This window comes from Limanda limanda, chromosome 9 (assembly GCF_963576545.1).
Source record: "Limanda limanda chromosome 9, fLimLim1.1, whole genome shotgun sequence".
In the NCBI taxonomy this organism is placed as follows: Eukaryota; Metazoa; Chordata; class Actinopteri; order Pleuronectiformes; family Pleuronectidae; genus Limanda; species Limanda limanda.
This window is the reverse complement of record NC_083644.1, coordinates 27,259,094-27,279,052: the sequence shown is the minus strand read 5'-3', so window position 1 is coordinate 27,279,052 and position 19,959 is coordinate 27,259,094. Positions and strand designations below refer to the sequence as shown.

Below are 19,959 nucleotides of genomic sequence, written 5' to 3'. Positions count from 1 at the left end.
GAAATAAAGTGAGCAAAGGGAGGAGGGAGTGTTTAAATGTCAGCGTTTTGGACGAATTCAGTCCCAACACTAATCCCCCTGAATCCGTTCTGCACATTCTGACACAGAAACCACAGCAGCAGAGAGGAGGGAAGCATTCTATTTGAACACGCAAAAGGAATACACAAGTATAAGTCTTAGTAATGATTAATAAATGATATTGCGTTATGTAAGAGGAAGTGGAAATACCATCAGTCGTCAGTTAAGCATTTCAACAGACAGATGAAACTCACCTGCTGGCATGCAGAAAAGAATCATTATTTATTGGTTTAAAAAAATAAAAAAATGATGGAGCATTTATAGATCATGCTATGCAATTGCCGAAGTGTGAGTGCGGACCCCTCACTGGGCTGTTTGATTGAAGACTGCTCAGATGTTAACCTCGACAGTGTGGTATCTGTTTTTTTATCCACCAGCCCGCTGTGAACAAGCCACATTCGATGCCTCTCATCTCTTTTGCCTCACCTTTGCTCAACCAATTTCTTACTTTTCTTCAACAGTCCTCAAGTTCTTTTCCCCCCAATGTTTCAAGCATTGCATTGCTTCAGGTAACAGTAGTCATGACAACTGTATTGTAATATACTTTTCAACCCATAAGACATAAGACATAAAGCAACACAGGAGAGACTTACCTCATCCAAGAAATCACAACAGCCATTGTTGTCCATTCAGATACCTAACAGATCCCAACAGTAGAATGTATGCCTCTACACAGTAACACCTGAACCATCTGGTGCGGTTCAAGTGACTGCTGCTTTGGCCCATTTGGTTTGGTTCATTTCAGGTGTTGGGAAAGCTGTCATTCAAACTGTGCTACGGATTCCAAACCCTCCCTCTCAGCTGAACTTGTGCAGTTTATTTGCTGTGTGAAAAGAAAGCGACAGGATTCAAGATCAACTGTTAACAATGGGGATATGCAGTAAATGATGACATACAGTATGTATGTGCTTCCCCACTGGAATGCTGGGATTCCTGTTGACGCATCACAACGTGAGAAGCAAGTTGACTAGAGTTGTGTCTGATTGAATCTATTTCAGCAGAAACCAAATACAAAGGGATATGTGTATAAACTACATATCCCCATAATATAACCGTAAATGCCTTTTCCTAGTCTTCTCTCTATCTGGGAGTCACTATTTAAACACAGTCGATTTAATGTGGTCAAGGAACAGGTGATAATGCCCAAAACAGTTTCTTTGTGACCACCAGAGAAGGGAATGAATGCATTCAGTGATATGTTGCAGACATTCGGCATAATGAAGAAGTCCAAGGCGGGATTCGCCTGCCTGTCCATCTGCCTTCATAGCTAGCGCTCCTGGTTTGTTTGAAAAAGTCAATGCAAACATAAAAGCGGCCCAAACACAAAAGGCAACAAAGATGGAAATAAATATCAGGAGCAGACAACATTTTCAGCCACAAAAGTGGGATACAGTGATGGAAGGGCATGTGGCAAATGTTCCATTTGCCACATACGTTTATTACAAATCAAAGATTTAACACCAGTCCAAACACCAAACGGTCTGTCTATGTCTCGTATATCTTGAGTTAATATATATACTTAATGGCCTAGCCCTAGGTAGTGTGGATCAAAATTAATGAACTATGAATAAACAGGCAAACAGGACTCTGTAGCACTGGCGGTGGTGATTCATCGACGTAACGTTGTCGATCACGCACGCCATCAGCCCGTTCATCACAACAGACGTGTTGGTGACAATATCCATGACCACTGATTCTATATTTTGAAGTTCTGTGAACACAGGTCACACAGGCCAAAAAAAACAGGCGGGTTTAGAGCCGTAACTGCACTGATTCTGTTAAATGTCTGGATGAGGGTTGGATTAGAGAAAAGAACAAGTAGGGGTTAGTGAGAAAATAATATGAGAGATTAGGAAGGAAATGGGTTTGTGACTGTACATGAATGTATGGTGGAAGATGCTGCCTTTGTGTGTCGGCGCCTGCGTTCCCCCAGCTCACACGCTGCTGCCTGTCAAGTCAAGAAAACTTCTTGACGTTTGTTTTTTTTATAAGAGAAAAAAGATCCTTAGCTTCACAGTTGGTGGCTGCATATGAAATGACACTGTGGCCTGACTTAGCCTGGCTTCTGTCTCCATGCTGTTGCTGCCGCCGCATCCATCATCGCTTCCTGGCCCCTTGCCCAGTATGGAAATACCCCTCTGCCTTAAAGGACATTTCATTTAATAATCAGTGATTGATCACTGCTGGTAATGATGTATAAGCAGGAGGATTGAGGGATAAGGAACATTCTCAGTCAATAACTGGAGAAGGTAGCGAGCTCTGCGCAAAGACGGGCGACTGTGTTGCCAATAGCGGCACGTCTCCTTAGCTCTCCAGTTGTCAATATGGCATCTCTTCATTTGCCAGTGGCAATTAGCGCCATGGAGTCATGTTGCTGAGCTAGAGTCACATCAACCTCACAGAGCTAATTAGACACACTTGACCTTTTCTACATAAGACAAATTTTAGAGATGAGGCTCGACTTGAAGTTGGTTGGATCAGGGAAGGATTCTCAGAGGACATTTTGGATAGCTGATTTCTTCACTCAAAGTGTGTGTGTGTGTGTGTGTGTGTGTGCAAATTATAATACATATTAACTTATCTTTATCTGATTTTGTGTGCAGAGGTAGCATAGTTTAGCCCTGTTGACTGTTCAGCTTTAATTCCAGACTCTTATGCCCAATAACCCTTCCCAGGGTCCACTGCCCGTCACCTTCTCCATCTCGTTCAGGTCACTCACCGTGAAGCTGCTGTGAATTGTAACCTTCAATTCCCTACCTCTGTAATTTCTTGTCGAGAGACACATGTATGTTTATATGCTGACTGCATTACCTTAGATTATTGTAAAGAAAAAAAAAAATCCTATTAATCAAATCAACAATTGTATTTACTTGATTGTTTTTATTTCAGTTCATTAATATCTTGATGATGCAGACGGCAACTATGTCACCAAGACGTTTCGAGCAAAACAGTTTTGTAGCATACAGTAGATCGAATCAAATTAGATGTGAGCAATTTCACATGGATGTGTCTCTGGTCCTGTAACGTACGGAGGGAATTGTGCTTAGGGTCAGTTTGGCTTGACTCATTGTAGTTTATGATCTGGTTGTGTTAATAATTCAGCACGTCTTTCCCCACCATACTGTAGACCTATCTTGTGGCTAATGAGCTCCTCACCGTCAAAGTCTTCATTGCCCCCCAGTCCATAACACATACAGTACAACCCCTGGAGACCCTCTCCAATCAAACACGTACACAGTGACATCACAAACGCACACACACACGCCCACAAACGTCTCTCCATAACTTCAGATGACATAACATTGACTTGCATTCATTTACTGGAGAGATACTCAAACCTTTTCTATATTCCTACTTGCCAAACCCTAGCTCTAACCTTAACCTTAATCTAAACCTTATCCTTCTCTAACCTTTCTATCTAATATAATTTTGATAGTAATCATATTTTGCTAATTCATTTTGTCCTTGTTAGCAGAAAATGTCACCAGAAAATGAGTAGTACTTGGGCCTTACATGTACACATGAACACACATTCCCACACACACACATAATTATATTTCAACTATGATTTTGACATTCAGTGGCATTTAATATGCATGAAGGCCCCAGTTCTATTTCTGTTTGTCACAGAGTTGCACTGACATAAATTTACACATGGTACATATATGCTCTACACTGAATTTAAAAACATTAGTACATGTGTGCAGAGAAGATGAGGGCCATGTCTCCAAATTAAAATATTCTAAATGTCATATGTCAACATAATTCATAGTATTGAATTATTGCAACCCATATTCAATTAGAATGTATTAGAATGTATTAGAATGTAACACAGAATCTCACAACAAACTGAGTCACACCGAAACTCATACACTCGCTTTTCATCTAGGAACCAGGCACAATTTGTTATTGCAACTTGAATCCTTTCTAGCACTTAATCATTAATAAAAACAACCATAGGATAGAAATAGTAAAGAAATAATACATTTTAATATAGTATAATATTTATGTACACAACATATTGTTCTTAACTGTTGTGTTCTTTGCAACTCACTGTTTATTAAGTGCTAAAACAAGATAAACCCAGGACTCCATGTTTCACAGACTTCACCTCCTGCAGGTAACCTTGAGGAAGCACTAGATGTTTTTTTTATTGTATAAAAAAAAAAATATATATTTGGCTTAAATATGTGCAATAAAACGAATTTATTTCTGAATTATTAAAGTGAGTTGTTTTTCCTCTTAAAAGGCATATCTTTGGTTACTTAAATTGAGAGTCAGGTGGTCTGCCCTCTCTAAATGTTTTACCACATTTTCCTGTGGTGTAAGATGCTAGAGACTGACGAAAAAGACAAGAGACAAAGCTTTGACTGCATAAAATGAGCTGGGATTCATTCCCTGCATGTATGTGGCTTTTACACTAATTTGTTTTGTCACCATGAAGCCCAAGGCTTCCTTTTTAAGATCTCCTTTACATCATGTACACACAACGGGGGACAAGCATTTTGGAAGATGCTGATTTTTCACAAAAATGTGTCTTAAGGCGGTTGTGGCAGCTCAGTGTGTGTGTGTGTGTGTATGTGTGTGTGTGTACAAAACCTCATTTGATTTCACCTTCCATAACGTTGTCACTGCAAAATTACAGATATAGGAAAGATAAATTGAAAGAGATTGGTTTAAGAGAAAAACATGTGGGCTTTTGTGTTCAGGCAGCCTTCAAACCATCCAGTATATTTAGCATTTAGTCTCAAAACTAAATATTTTTCATATTTTTTAATTTGTGTTCAGAGAAAATTTGTTATAATTACTTACATAGTAGAGAAAATACCATTTTTTACTTTAAATTGTCATGTAAATCATAACATGTACTTGTGGGTGACAGTCATGGCAAAAACAGGTCAAAGAATCGGTTAAACATCTGGAACCACATGAAACACGATAAATACAGAAAAGTTGTAAATGATCCAGACCAAAATGTGACATGACACAATACAATGAAAGGGAAACTAAAACCTGCAGCACACTAGTAATCTATAAAAAACTAATACGAAATAAAATATTACATGGTCTGTAGTTATATAGTGCTAGTCATACTGTATAGGCTACATGTTGTTAAAGCTTCAGATTACCCTTAAACCCAGCACATTTCAACACTGCATCCATTCCTTATGCTGTATTATACAAATATATTTTCTGCTGAGTCTTGCCTCAAAGCCTGAAGTCAAAAATCCATATTTCTTTCTCGTGTAAGTAGGGTCACAAACTCGGGTTTAAAACCTCTGCAGTTCCTGTCATGCCATATTTCACAGAGCAGTGGGTGAACACAGAGCCGAGCTGACAAGTCTCACTGCATGAGGACAGGAGGCTTGCTTCAAAACAGCTTGACTCCATGATAAATGCACTGTCCCCTGGCCTATTAGCTGACAATGTTGGTCAAAACGAGTTAGTTTACAAAAAGGAAAACAAAGATTAAAAAAAAATCCTCAGAATTCCTCCCAGCAGTGTACTCATTACAAACCTCACTTCTTTGTTGCTTTATTTTCCCCTCAGGCTAAGTTGTCCAAGATGTTAACCCTGCAATTCATCAACTGGACACATATTCTTTTAATTGGTAAATCCTGCATTTTGGAGATTTTGATCTCATAGTTGTCTCGAGCAGTGGAGGCCTCCAAGATCACTTGTCTTTTAATCAGATGGTAAGCAGCAGACTGAAAATCCAAGTAACTGTTGCAGCAAACTGCAAAGCTGTTTTGGATCAATTAGCCAAAGCAGTGTTTTATTTTGTCATTTCTACAAATTAGAAACTTACCATGTTGTCCAAAGTCTTATTTTTGCATCTCAGCAAAATCTGTATAAATCTTCACATGAACATGACAGGTATGGCAGAGAGCTGTGTTAGCAGTGCCACTTAATAATGAGAATACTACGTAGTGCAAATGTGTTTTTCCCCTGCCATCCCCACTGAAGGGATTTGGGAAAAGATCAAGCCAACGCTTCATCTGACTTCATCTGAACAACTCAAATATCACGACCCACATGCCATCACAAGCAATGCATAATGGTGGATGGCAAGACTACAACAGATAATTTTAGGCTCATTCTTTTTCATGGTTAAGTTCCATCCATATATAATTCAAGGGCAGTGGGGGGGGGGGGGGGGGGGGGGGGGGGGGGGGACACACACCCCGGACAGTTGATCAGCAAATTACAGGGCTGACAAGGCACAGAGAGAACATGCACACATAAAGGCCCCAAACCCAGGACCCGTAGTGCTGTGAGTCATCAGTGCTGAGCTCTGTGTCAATGTGCTGCCCCCATGCTGTGATTTCATATGAGTCAATGGACCTAACACAGAGATGAAACACCCTTACTGTTGGAAATAGCTTTAATCATAGTGGATGTAGAGTTGCCCTATAGCTTTAATCATAGTGGATGTAGAATTGCCCTTGAAGTTATAACAGTAAAATTGTTGCACCCTCTGCATCCTATGAGAAACACATGCATCTTGCTCTGAAGGACATTAGACCAATATCCTGCTATTATGAGACCTGCTTTTGCACAAGTCAGAAACTCAAAATTTAAAAAGAAAGCTCAAGCAATATCTTTTATCATTCTTTCTCTTCAACTTCTCTGCGTTCTTGCTTGTTTTGACACGAGCCCCACATATTCGCTCTCGTTCTCCCTTTGCAGGTCTTTCCCAGCTTTGAATTGATTCACTGACACTTGACAGTGTGGGTGTTCGTCTCATCAGCCAGCGGTATAGACATACAAAACTGCAGAGGAAGGCAAGAATAAACATATAAGTACATGTGGAGGGGAGGAGAAGGATAGGAAAGTGTGAGAAGATGAAAAAGGGAGGCAAAAGGAAGCAGCAAGAAAGAACAGGAAATGTAGTGTGGGAACGAGACAATGTAAGAGGGACATCAGAGCGAGCATGAAAGCTTTTAGTTCTCAAACGCATCATGTCTCTGCAGGTTTTCAGCTCAGGCGGCACAGGCCAGTCGTTGTTTGTGTTTATTTTGGATCACTTCAGAAAAAAAGTGTTACTGATCGTGTTTTTTTGTTTTGGAACTCTGTATTTATGGTTTCATGACATGGGATATTGACTCTTAATGGAGCCTGTCACTTTGCGAACTCTTTCATCTTTAACACTGTTCGGCTAGTGAGGGCTTTTTTTCTCATTTGTTTGTTAGTTTGTGTTTGGCAGCCACTACCGAAACAAACTGGTGATGAGTGACAAACGACATCTGGAGTTTTGGCGTCTCACATTTTTCTTTACATGAGACGTGAACAGTTCTTTTCTAAGATAGACAAGGAAAAGATCTCCTGATATTCAGGTTGACATCCCACCAGGAGGATTAAATCAAGACGGACAAATTTTCCAGCGTCCCCTAGTCTCTGACTCCCTTGCTCTGAACGAGACCAAACTAAAATCACACGACTGTGGTTACAGCTCCTCACCTTTTCAACTTTTCCACTTGTCTATGATGGATGATGATTATTATTGATGGTCATTATCCAGGGCAAACTCAATTTAGATAAACAAGGCTGGCAGCAGCAGGGTCGCAGCAGTTCAACAAGGCAGCCACCACACACTGTCCGTCTGTAATCAGATTGCAGAGCAGAACTCGAAAACAATTTTGATTTTATTAACAATAAGGTTGATAAGGTAGTGAAATTGGGGCCTTTTATCTCTCATAAAATGCAGTTTTTTTAATTAACTAACTAACTTTACTAAGTCAGCCTAGCGAGCAGAGCACTGCCTCAGGGTGGATTGTAAGTAAACCATTGGTTCTTTTAAACTAGGGCCAGAATCTTCCCCTAACCTAGCCAACTTAAATCAAAACATTATCCTGAACATCCTTAATTTCTTATAGCAAGTCTTACCTGAAGCTAACTGATTTGAGATATTAAAGTGATGACTGGAATTCCAGATACATGTGATGTTCCAAATCATCTTGTAAGAATGAACGTTTGAATAAGGGACGCTAGTTTGACTTTGACACAACTGTGCAAAGTTTTATGAACTAGATTTGCTCTTCTTCATAACAGAGGGAAATATTCCGGGTAACACCTGGAGCACACTAGCTGCATAAGCGGCGTGCGCTGTGGAACGTGTTTTATTTGATGGAATGCAGTAATTACACCAGAAACCTCACATTGCAGCTCTGCTTTAGACATGCATCTCGCCTGGGTGAACAACAGACAATCACCACACCGAGCAGAGCCGAGACGCAGCCATCCAGAGCCAGTCATAAGCATGCATGGCCCAGACGTCACTGTGATATCACCAAATTATCTTTAAGTCTGTGGGTGCCAGGGAGATAAGTCATCTTCACACGTACATAATTGTTGAACAATCTATTATGGATCGGAAACCAGATATTAATTTACACCCTTATTCATGCATTCATGCTTACAAGCAGCCTGACGATTTGGAAAATCAAATGTATCTGGAATTATTTTCATCGCTTTAATTTCTCAAATCAGTTTTCTTCATGTAAGACTTCCTATAAGAAATAATGTTTTGATTTAAGTTTCCACTTGGTTAGGTTAGGGGAAGATTCTGGCCCTGGTTTAAAAGAACCAATGGTTTACTTACTATCCACCCACACCTCCCCCCTGAGGCAGTGCTATGCTCGCTAGGCACTTGAACAGCCTCTGAAACCTTCCTCCCCCACACATTTTCTCTCTTGCATTGTATCTTGTAAACAGACAATCGAGCAAGCACTTTACACAGAGATCAGTGGGATCTTGAACGTTGCTCTCCGTCCCTCTTGTCATTCTTTACAAAATGACTCCCGCCACTGTTTCTGTGTATCAATGGCGAACAATGCAATTCATGCTTTCAAGAGATTTGTTTGCCCCGATCAGTGTCCAGGCTCCACTTCCTATGAGCCGGCTCTCTGGCCTTGAGATGTTACAACACTTACTTACTCAACATCTCTTCCACTACTTCACTACTTCTGCCTTTGCTACTGAGAGATGAGTCATGAGCCAAAACTGAAAAGTTGCTTGCAGTAAATAGTAAACATACTGTAGCTTGTGTCATTTTAATTAAACACAAAACCTCTGCTGTCATTTTTCAGTGACAGTAAAGTCGGACTGCTTCACAAAACCATTACATTTCCAGGGTGTTTCCTTGAGATTTTGGATGGAACTTGGGCCTGTAATAGAGTGGGACTACAGCACAGTGTCTCTGAGGACATTCATTGACAGTGTTCTGTCCCACAAATGTCTGCTATGTGTAGCTAAGCAACAGTGCCCCCTTGGGGCAGTTCAGATGTATGTTGAGCCGGGGGTCAGTGAGGGATTCCCCCGGAAGTGACGCAATTTACCTGTATGTGTTGTTTACAGACGGCAGCTCCACTCAAGTTGTGTCACCCTCCTGCGGTTAACGCATCGTCTTTTTACAAAATTCATTAAAGTTCATGAAAATACCCACCGTGGACTTCTTTTATGTGTTTAAGCTGGCTGGATAGCTAGCCCCCGCGCTAGCGAGACCTGCACAGTAAAAAGACGGCATCACAGCCGGTACGGGAAGGACGACATCCAGCTTCGGGAGCCACGCCACGAAGCTAAGTGGCTAACACGCTACGGAGACCAGGCCATCCAGCTTCGGGAGCCACGACACGGTTCCAAACGGCTAACACGGAGCTAGCGGCTAACACGGATCCAAACGGCTAACACGGAGCTAGCGGCTAACACGGTTCCAAACGGCTAACACGGAGCTAGCGGCTAACACGGATCCAAACGGCTAAGACGGAGCCACGTGGCTAACACGGAGCCAGGTGGCTAACACGGAGCTAAGTGGCTAACACGGGGGAAGTGGACAGCCTTCACGTCACCCATCACGCCAGCTTACCCTCCTCATCTCATACAGTCATATCAACACACTTTCAACATAACGGACAACATGGACAACGCAAGTCAAGTGAGCGCAGCGGCAAGCTCCGTGTGCACGCACGCATCACGTGCATCATCCAGCTCCAAGGCAAGTTTAGCAGTGGCCATGGCCAGAGCAAAAGCTGACGGTGCTCAAGCCAGAGCAGCACACTCCAAGAGGGAAATCGAGCTGAAAGTTGAGCAAGCACGCATTCAAGCTACTCTGGATGCATTAAAGGAAGAAAAAGAAAGAGATGCTGCCATAGCTGAAGCAAACACGTTGCAAGCTAGTTTATTAGAACTTGATGTTAATGTGCCCAGCAGAGGCCCTGGTCCAGTGTCTCAAGAAACGAAATACCAGCGCACTGCTGATTATGTTGAATGGCAAACTGGCACAAGCACAGGTGAATTACCTATGAAAATAAATGACATTGTTGCCCCTCATCAAAGCAAACCACAATTAAACAATGAAGATGATGATGTTAAGCCAACACTGCATTCCCCATACAAAGGTTTTTCCAGATCACAACCTGCTGCTCCTGCCTACACCACGGCTCATCAAACATCTCAGGGCCCTCAGGATCGTGGATCACCACCACAACAGAACATCGATGATCATTCCCCACTTCCTGAGCAGAGAACCTCTTGCGGATCCAGTTATAATCAGCCCCAAACAACTATGGACCTGGCAAAATATCTTGCACGTAGCAACCTAGTAACCTCAGGCCTCACCAAATTTGATGATCAACCGATGAACTATTGGGCGTGGAAAGCATCTTTTCTGACTGCTATTGCTGGTTTAGACTTATCTTCTGGTGAAGAGCTCGACCTGCTATACAAATATCTGGGTAAAGAGTCAGCAGAACATGCAAGAAGAATCAAAGCAGTCAACATCAGAAACCCAAATGCTGGACTGTTAATGGCGTGGGAGAGACTTGAGGAAATCTACGGATCACCAGAAGCTATTGAACAAGCCCTCTTCAACAAGCTGGAAAACTTCCCCAAGTTTACAACGAGAGAACCACAGAGACTCAGAGAACTGGCAGACCTGCTGTTAGAGCTGGAAGCCGCAAAGAGAGACGGCTCCCTCCCAGGCCTGCTTTACTTGGACACCTCCAGGGGGGTAAATCCAATCATCGAAAAACTCCCACACAACATTCAGGAAAAGTGGATGTCTTTTGGTTCGAAGTACAAACGTGATCATCGTGTCAGTTTCCCACCTTTCGCTGTATTGGTTGACTTTGTTCACACAGAAGCAAAAACTCGCACTGATCCCAGCTTTAATCTATTCACGCCAGTCTCCATGGAGAGAAAGAATAAATGGGACAGACCTGTGAGAATGCCTGTATATGTGCACAAGACACAAGTTTCACCATCAGAAAGATCTGAGTTCAGAGATGACAAATCAGCAGATCCAAACAAACATTGTCCCCTGCATAAAAAACCACATCCTTTAAGGAAATGCAGAAGCTTTAGAGAGAAGAGTCTAGAGGAACGCAAACAGGTTTTAAAGGAAAACCATGTATGCTTCCGCTGCTGCTCATCCACAGATCATCTCGCCAGGAACTGCCCAGCTGAAGTCCAATGTATGGAGTGTGGCAGCACTGGTCATGTGACAGCGCTCCACCCAGGACCACCTGTCTGGAAATCCAAGACGTCACCTCCCTCTTCAGAGTACGGCGGGGAGGAAGACAAAGCGGACATCCAGGAGGTCACATCAAGGTGCACACAAGGTGCACACTAGCGAGACCTGCACAGACAGTAACTACAGTATTATTATTCAGTAGAATAGAGCTATTCTTCTTCTCACTTATAAAGGTCTGGGGCCTCCTTAATTCAAACCTCCAACCTCCAAATCAATGCTCCTTGGACTGAAAAGTGACTGTGAACAAAGAGTACATGGGGCATCTTTTCTACTAGCTTTAAATCCACAGATACACCAACAGTAGGAGAATCTGTACTCATGTGTCAATATCTCACTCATATCTTGTAGTTGTCGAGTTTTTTTACATCACACACAACCACTTATCATAAAGCACAGTTCCAGTTCTCGCAGGACTCTACTCAAAGTCTCTGGTGATTTCTGTCATCGGAGCGTTTGCTGAAGTGCATTAGACTCCCAGTTTTACCTTGGGGATTGGATTCTGTATTTATAGTTTACAGCCTGTAGGGATTTTTTTCCAAGGTCAGTAGTAGATTACCTATTTGGCTCATTGAGCCGTGCGCTCTGTTAGATCCCCTATTTTAATGTCCATTGGTGATTGATTAAACTGCTCTGTTTCTATGCTGGTGCGGGCATTACTGATGCATAAAGAGAGCAATACGTATGTTTGGATAGCTCTTGTGCTGAATGTGCGATCGATGCAAGGACCCTCATTGCAATAATTACCTCATCCAGAAGAGGGGGGAGAAGCCAGAGGGCTGTGTGTGTATTATTCTTGCTTCCCCCGCTGGTGTTTTGAATCATTGGATTGATGCAGTGTGTCTGAACGAGTGAAACTCCTCTTCATCAGTCTCCAGTCAATGCTGATGGTGAAGAGAGGGAGGTATGAGATTAGATGCAAGAGTTGGAGAGATCAAATCAGCACCTGCACACAAATAAGACAGACAATGTCAATTAGAAATCAAAAAGTGCTATTTTTGTACATTTATGGTTCTTTTAGACATGAAAGGGAAATTATGTGTCATACAACTTGGATATCGTTGTGGATATCATTATTCTTGTTAATAACATACTCACAAGTTAATTGCAGAGATCTGGGAACATGGCTGCTTCATTAAAATTAAATTTGATGCCACAAGAAAGATCAGCTGGCAGGTTCTAAATCCAACATAACCAAACGTCTTCGGTTGAGAACACAAAGTCCGCTGGTAATCATCATGAAAATCTCATATAAACGAATGCACAGTACTTACCATTGCTGTGGGCACAGAGTCGTTCTTATATGAAATTTTCTTATTTTATAATATATGTAAATATAATTGGTAGTTTAGAGAATCCGGCTTAACTGTTCATTTATAACCTGGCATCTAATATTGTTGTAGCAATGCTGCTTAATTTGCTGATCACAGAAATCCCTGTGGTGTGTACAATGTTGGTCAAATCTAAAAAAGATTCCTTTCAATATCATCTTAGTGTCCACTTTATAAGATACATAGCTAAAGTCTAATAGATTATGATACAGCCATTCTTTAATACTGCCTATAACGCTCAGTTGATATTCACTCTGCATGATGTGTTAATGAAATTATACAGTAAGGTTTATCACTGAGGTCATAGTTAATGGTGTTATTGTACTGGACTACATTAAAATGACAGTTTCTTATACTCTGCAGTATTGTGTGGCAATACATTGTACAGGTGGATCTTATAAAATGTGACATTAATTTTGATACTTTGCTGCCTTATCTGCAATGACCTGACACACCAGTAACAGCTGGTGGCCTGTAACACACCAGCTGAGACCACATTACACTTGTTGCCAAATGATGCCAACTCCTGTTCCCTCCCCTCTGCATGAAAATGGAAGATTAGATTTATTAATTGAATTTCTCCTTCTTCAATCTGCAGATATTCAAAACTGTTCAGGTTATAGCTCCATATTTAAAACCTAAAATTCCAATGAGCAGATTTCCCTCCAAATTCAAAAATTTGTAATTTTCAAAACTTGAAATGACAGATGAAACGTAATTATAAATTATCTTAACGTAAGCTCCTCTTATTGGCTATTTCATTTTCCTTGAATGCCAACTGAATCTTGTAAAGTGGACCCAGTGTTAAGATCTTATAACAGTGGATCGTATTTGAGTTTTAGTCTTTCTCCTGCTCACTGTGCTCACATATATACTGAGGTATTTTAACACAGCGGAATTTTCAAGTCTTTACCTGCTACCAAAAATTTCTGCTATAGATTACCATTGTTTAACATTACGTTTTTCCACATTTTCCTTGTGGAACCGATAGCTGTGGGTTTATGCAGTTTGATGCAGATCCAAATAATAATTGGATCAAGTGAGTTTGGCCTTTTGCCGAGGTATGCACTCTCCTTTGTTCCAGTTATGTCTCTGTTGTCAGACGACGGAACAAAAATGACTTAGTGACTGAGATGTGACTTAATGACCCCTGCTGTCACAGTCCAGCCAAAAACCGGAGCAAGAGAGACAGAGCAGATTATTATTAGAGTGTAAGGCAGAAATGATGAAATGTAAAGATACAGTGATGAGGGATAGAGATTCAGATAAGAAGAAAGTAAGTACTTATCAGAGCTGGCACCAGCTGAGACCTCACCAGCGTGGGGGCCCGCGCGGCACACACATGTTGTCACAGTGACAGGCAGAGGAGTTCAGGTCATCGTCAAGGCCTGCTTGTCACTGGGTGGTTTGGAATTGACACCTGATTTCTGAATGATGTCTCTCTCTCTCTGTATGTGTGTGTTTTCATAATTGAGTGTGGTAGTGTGTGCATGCTTGTGTGTGTGTGTGTGTGTGTGAGATAGGAGCTGTCACGCAGCTGTCTTGTCTGTTCTGATCTCCACTAACCCTCGGTCAAACAACATGCCACTGTAATAGCAGCACATGTGCAGTCCAGAGAGCAGCAGCATCAATCACATTCTCTTTGATTCCTTTATTCTCACAGGTTCTCAGGTTGCTCAAGCTCACTTTTTCATTTTTCGTTTTTATGTTCTTTTTGCTCTTGTATCTCTTTGTAGGCCTTTTCGTTCGACGAGGGATTAACAGCGTTTTAAAAATAAAGTTATTAATAAAGACTAAAATAAAGACTAGTTTGTTGATCAAAGTCGTTTAATTTCGTTGCTTAAACGCTTAAAGATCTTTGTAGCTTAGGAACCTTTGGAAAAAAGTGGATGGGCTGTTGTTTTTTCCAATGACCTTAGGAAGAAATAATTTCCCCTAAAGACCCCTGGAGAGTGACTTGTGTGATTTTTTCCGCGTTAATTAAGTTTTAAATACAGTATAGTGTGAGAGACTGTGAGTATACGTACTCTTTAAATATGCATGCAGTGCACATATCTTTACTTTTGAGTGTTTTCTTTTTATCAATAAAGATTTGACCACAAGGTCAAAATCCTCAAAAGTTATCCAGTATGTAGACATTACAGTATTACAGAGTATAATTTTATTTGCAAAGACAATTAGATTCTGATGTGGTTGACCATCACCTAACTATGGCACACGATGTTCCTTTCCGTGTTTCTCACTACCAAGATACATTATAACAAGAAATTCAAATTGTATAAATTTCTTGTGAAAACAGAAATGAAGAAAAGTGTTTGGTTTAAACATGAAATGTGTCTTTAACATTGTAACAAATCTTTTTATAACAAAGAACTGATATATAAATATATATATATATATATTTAGCAACTGTAGCAAATATTCAGATTTCCCCTGTAAACCAAGGCCCCATGCTTTTATGGATGCATGATTAAGATTGATTTGAAATATTCTGTTCAATCTAGTACAGCATCATGTAATCCATATTCACCCTATAATTCAGTTTCATTAGGAGCTTTAGATTCTGGACCAGAGAGTTTTTTGCTGATCAAGGTAGTCAACCTTAATGATGAACAGATAAAAAGGGTCTTTCCTTATCATGAGCTGTTTGTTGCAGTATTAACAGACAGCCCTCTGTATTTCGGCTCAGTGAATGCTAACAGGCTAACATGATCCCCCTTGACTGTTATGTGTTGCTTTGACAGTGATCTCTCTACGCATTGTACTCTATAAACAGGTAACACATCCCTAGACAGCAGACGCGCTGTGTTTCTTTGACGTCTCACATTTTGAAAGCAGCGATTCTCGTGCCCTGTTGCTTATTCAGCACATAGAAAGCACGATTCAGCTCTCGCTTATCAAATTACTTGTCAAATTCACAAAAGAGAGCTGGGAGAACGCTGTAGGAAAGACTGATACGCGGCACTTTGGCTTCTTCTTTAGAGTCGCCGGGGAGAGATGGTTGCCCTTAAAATAATCCACCAGGATTTTGAATGATGGTGGAATTATGAGTCATCATCATGAGCTACTGGCGAGAAGCATTATAAACATTTGTAGGGATTCATCCCTCGCTGTGTATTCCACGAACGCATATGTTCAAACCAACACAATTGCTTGAAATTGTCATTTCTCAACATTAACCACACTCACAGGAAGAGGCGTTTGACTTTTGTCATGTTGAAGCTCACTGTTGTATGAGTTATGCAAAGTCAAATGGAATTGTTTGCGTTAAACTTCTGGCTATTTGGCATGGTGGCACTAGTGAAGGGTGGAAAGAACTGGAGGCATCATTTCCTCATCAGCAGATGCCTATTTAAAGCCCCATGACAGCTCACGTGTGGATGTCGTTGCTGTGTTTGTATGAATGTGTTTATGTGGGGACTTGAATCTGCTTACAATTATATCATGGACACTTGTCTTCCGTCCCCATGTTGTAAATCATTTATGTCTTTAGACTTTAGACTGTATTGGTAAAGACCTGTTTTTAGGTTAGGGCAGGTGAGGTTAGGGACTTCCTCGAGGAAATAATTGGTGTCCTCTGAAGTTATGGAGACATGATTGTGTGTGTGTGTGTGTGTGTGTGTGTGTGTGTGTGTGTGTGTGTGTGTGTGTGTGTTTGTAGGCTTATGCACAATGTCAGTATGCAATTTTGTCCTCCTTTGTCATTCCCCCCTGCTATCATGCACACTGCTTTCTCCAAGACTGCATGTTTTCAGATCTCTAATGTAGCATGCCTGTGCATCTATGCGTGTATGTGTGTTGTTCTTTTGTAAAACGCTATATTTTTTCTGTCTTTCAATGTTGGCAACAGCAAACTTGCATTGAAATCAGTAGGTTAGGTTTAATAATGAGGCAGCTGACCACTTCCCATGTCAAACTTATCCACCAGCTTCTTAAATGCAATTAAAGCCGTCTTAGGTTCAATAATTTTTGCAGCCACAGCAAGAAAACCACAGTGCTTGAAGAATTGAAAATCAACACAAATATAACACTGACATGTGCGCTAGGTGAATTTACCTCAGTTTAGATTAAGACCGGAAATGCATACTTTGGGTTTGTATAACGTTTTTATATTTCAATATTAAATAATGATTAAATCTAAATATTTCATGTATACTGTACATTAATCCATGTGGACAAGACTGTAACTGTATGTCTTTCTGTCTTTGTTCATGTTGGCATAGGAAGAGTCAAAGTAAAAAGTGCAATGACAAACAACAATGATAAAAATAATTGTGTCCATATTTCAGTACCTGCTTTGATTAAAATGATGTAGGCTTTCCTTCCCAGCAGTGTCCCTGCAATCAACTCAATGCATGGCACTGGATGTGCGTGTTTGTGTTTGTGTGTGCGTGCATGCATGTGTGTGTGTGTGTGTCAAGGCTCTCACATACAGCCAACACACACTGAAAGTACAACAGGGGGAAATTGTCACATGCTTCTGTTGAGTGGTCTGCTCTTAAAACTGCTGCTTCTTTAAGAGCGTCCTCCTTTTTCTCTGCCTCAATGATCATTTACAGTTTTTGACATAATGTCTCTGATATGTGTAATTGATGCTACTGTGCAATATTTCCAAGAGGTTTATGTGTTTTGATCCTAAGAGGTTTATCCTCGGTTAAGACTTCATTTTTAACAGAGCACTAACATTTTTTTTCATCATTTTTTGTCTTTTCTTGCTGCTAAACTGAACTCATATACAGTAAATTTCTACTGTAAACATATGGACGTTGTGGTAATGTTTGCCCAGTCTTCTTGTCAGTTTGAACATTTTTCCAAAGAGAAGAAGGGGCAATAGAGACATTGATTATTGACATACTTTCTTATCTTTTGAGAGCATCTTTTGAAGGCTGTGTGTGTTCTTGATCACCATGTTTTCCTCAATCTTCTCCTTCTTGGTCCCATAGGTCCCCTTACAAAGAAACACACTGATGATTTAGGTGATAGTGACCGCACGGACGACGAAGGTATTTTTTCCCCTGATGCCAAACTGATTTGCATGACAAGGGAAACCAAACTTACCCTTTCTCCTCCAATTTTTTTATCTTCTTTGATTTTCTTACATTTCTTGTCCTTTTTTGAAAGTGATGGGCATTTTCTTTTTGCTCTTTACTCGTAAAGTCTCTTTTTTGGCTGGATGTGTTTTGTCCTTTTCAGCTTGATGTCTAAAGTTTACATGTCTCCCACATTCTTTGATATTAATACCGTAATATACTGTAGATTCTCTGCTTGGATTTGCTGTTTCCTTTTCTTTCCTTTTCTATGTTGCATCCCACCAGCAGATCAAGTAACTATTAACCCCTCAGCCAGCTCTGAACACATTTTTTGCATGTTTTTCTTTCAATCCGTCTCGTTTATAAAATCAGATCATGTACAAAAAGAAAAACCACTGGCTAACTGGCTTACACCGACTAACACTTAGGCCTGTTCATGTTTGGGGCGTCAAACCAAACGATCTTAGCAAAAAACAACGGGAACAAAATGTTGGACAACCTGAGAGTAAGCATCTGTGTCAACCATGGTTACCACAGAGACTTGTGGGCTGTTAACTCTCTTGCCACAGAAACATTTCTACCCAGCAAAATGTGAAGCTTACTTTCTGGTCATTGACTGTTGGACTCTCAACTGAAGTCTTCAAACTGCCAAAGTCGTTATTTCATAGCTACATAAAATGGGGAATGGCTAGTAAATTGCACAGATTTGGCAAAAATAACTTAGTCAACAATTTGGTGGAGCTTAATTCAAGTGACATCACTGTCATTATGGCTCCAAGTGATCATCTGGACTCTCCATTTTTATGCATCTAATGCATTTTCTATTATATGGTAATTGCGATGGTCCTCAATGCCATGATTTAACACATTTTAAGGACTGCATACACAGCAGATTGCAATTAAATTTCCACTAGCATCTCTGAGCACCAGAGCTCCCCCAGAGGCAGAAATCATCTCCGTAGTCGAGCTGTATTTAAGCAGACATAGGACAGACATAAGAAATTGAGTGCACCCTATAGTACAGATGCCTAAGCTGCCTCAGAGTATTGGTACAGTGCAGCACACATATACAGTAAAGCACATACCATATGCAAGACATGATGGTTGCATCATACACCCGTAGCCTGATTCAGTCAAACTACATTTTTGCAATGAAACACACGGAAAGATTGCGTTATCACTCCTGCACACATGGATTTCAATACTAGAAACTGAGGTCAGGTGCAATTAAACTTCATAAACAATCTTCACATACTCTTTTTGCATTTAAGGTATTTAATCCTTGATGAGTATTGGAAACATAATGTCAAAAATGAATACTAAAGGGATCCAGTGACAACAGACAAACACCAAAGGACTGAAACGCCGCAAAAGCTTCTCTTGATATTTAAATTAGGGGCTGTTTGAAAGCGACGACAGCGTGCCAAAAATCCATTTATCTCAATAATAGAAAAGGACGGACCTTTCCTTAGTTGCCATAAACAAGCGGCTCTTTGAAAACTCATATTTGAAAAAAATACATATTGTCGTTGATGAAACCCTGGGATAGAGCCGCATTCCCTTAAGGCTGCTAAAGTGCAACTTTAACGACAGGCAGGAAGTCTTAATAAGGCACCTCTACTGCATAATGTGACAAAATAAACAGCAATTACATCCAAATAAGACTCACAACCATCCAGATCCCTTTGATGTGCGCCGTCATGCTGTTTTTCTGGGAGCGTTCACACACACACACACACACACACACACACACACACACACACACACACACACACACACACACACACACACACACACACACACCAATGAGATTAGAGAGAATCGCACAGTTCACACTCACACAGATCTATTCAATGAAATCCCACAAAGCTTTAAGTATTATCTCGATAAAGAATGCAGGGCAGACGACTAATCCAGTTTAATATAGAGGGAAATGTGCTCTGGACTCAGTCACACTATCTGGGCTGTCTCTGATCAACTCAGGTCCCCCCCC

At 40.8% G+C, this 19,959-nt stretch overlaps 1 protein-coding gene across 4 annotated transcripts in view; it reads left to right on the top strand.

Moving 5' to 3' along the window:
* Nucleotides 1-19,959, top strand: part of nlgn1 (neuroligin 1) — a 265,168-nt gene that overhangs the window by 66,741 nt on the left and 178,468 nt on the right. For 2 of the 4 annotated variants that reach the window (XM_061078106.1, XM_061078108.1), the window contains exon 2: nucleotides 17,880-17,939. The exons of 1 other annotated variant lie outside the window; for it this stretch is intronic. In XM_061078106.1, the coding sequence (XP_060934089.1) occupies nucleotides 17,880-17,939 (60 nt within the window). The remainder of the gene's footprint in view (nucleotides 1-17,879; nucleotides 17,940-19,959) is intronic. One more of the 4 variants, XM_061078107.1, reaches the window with a different exon arrangement.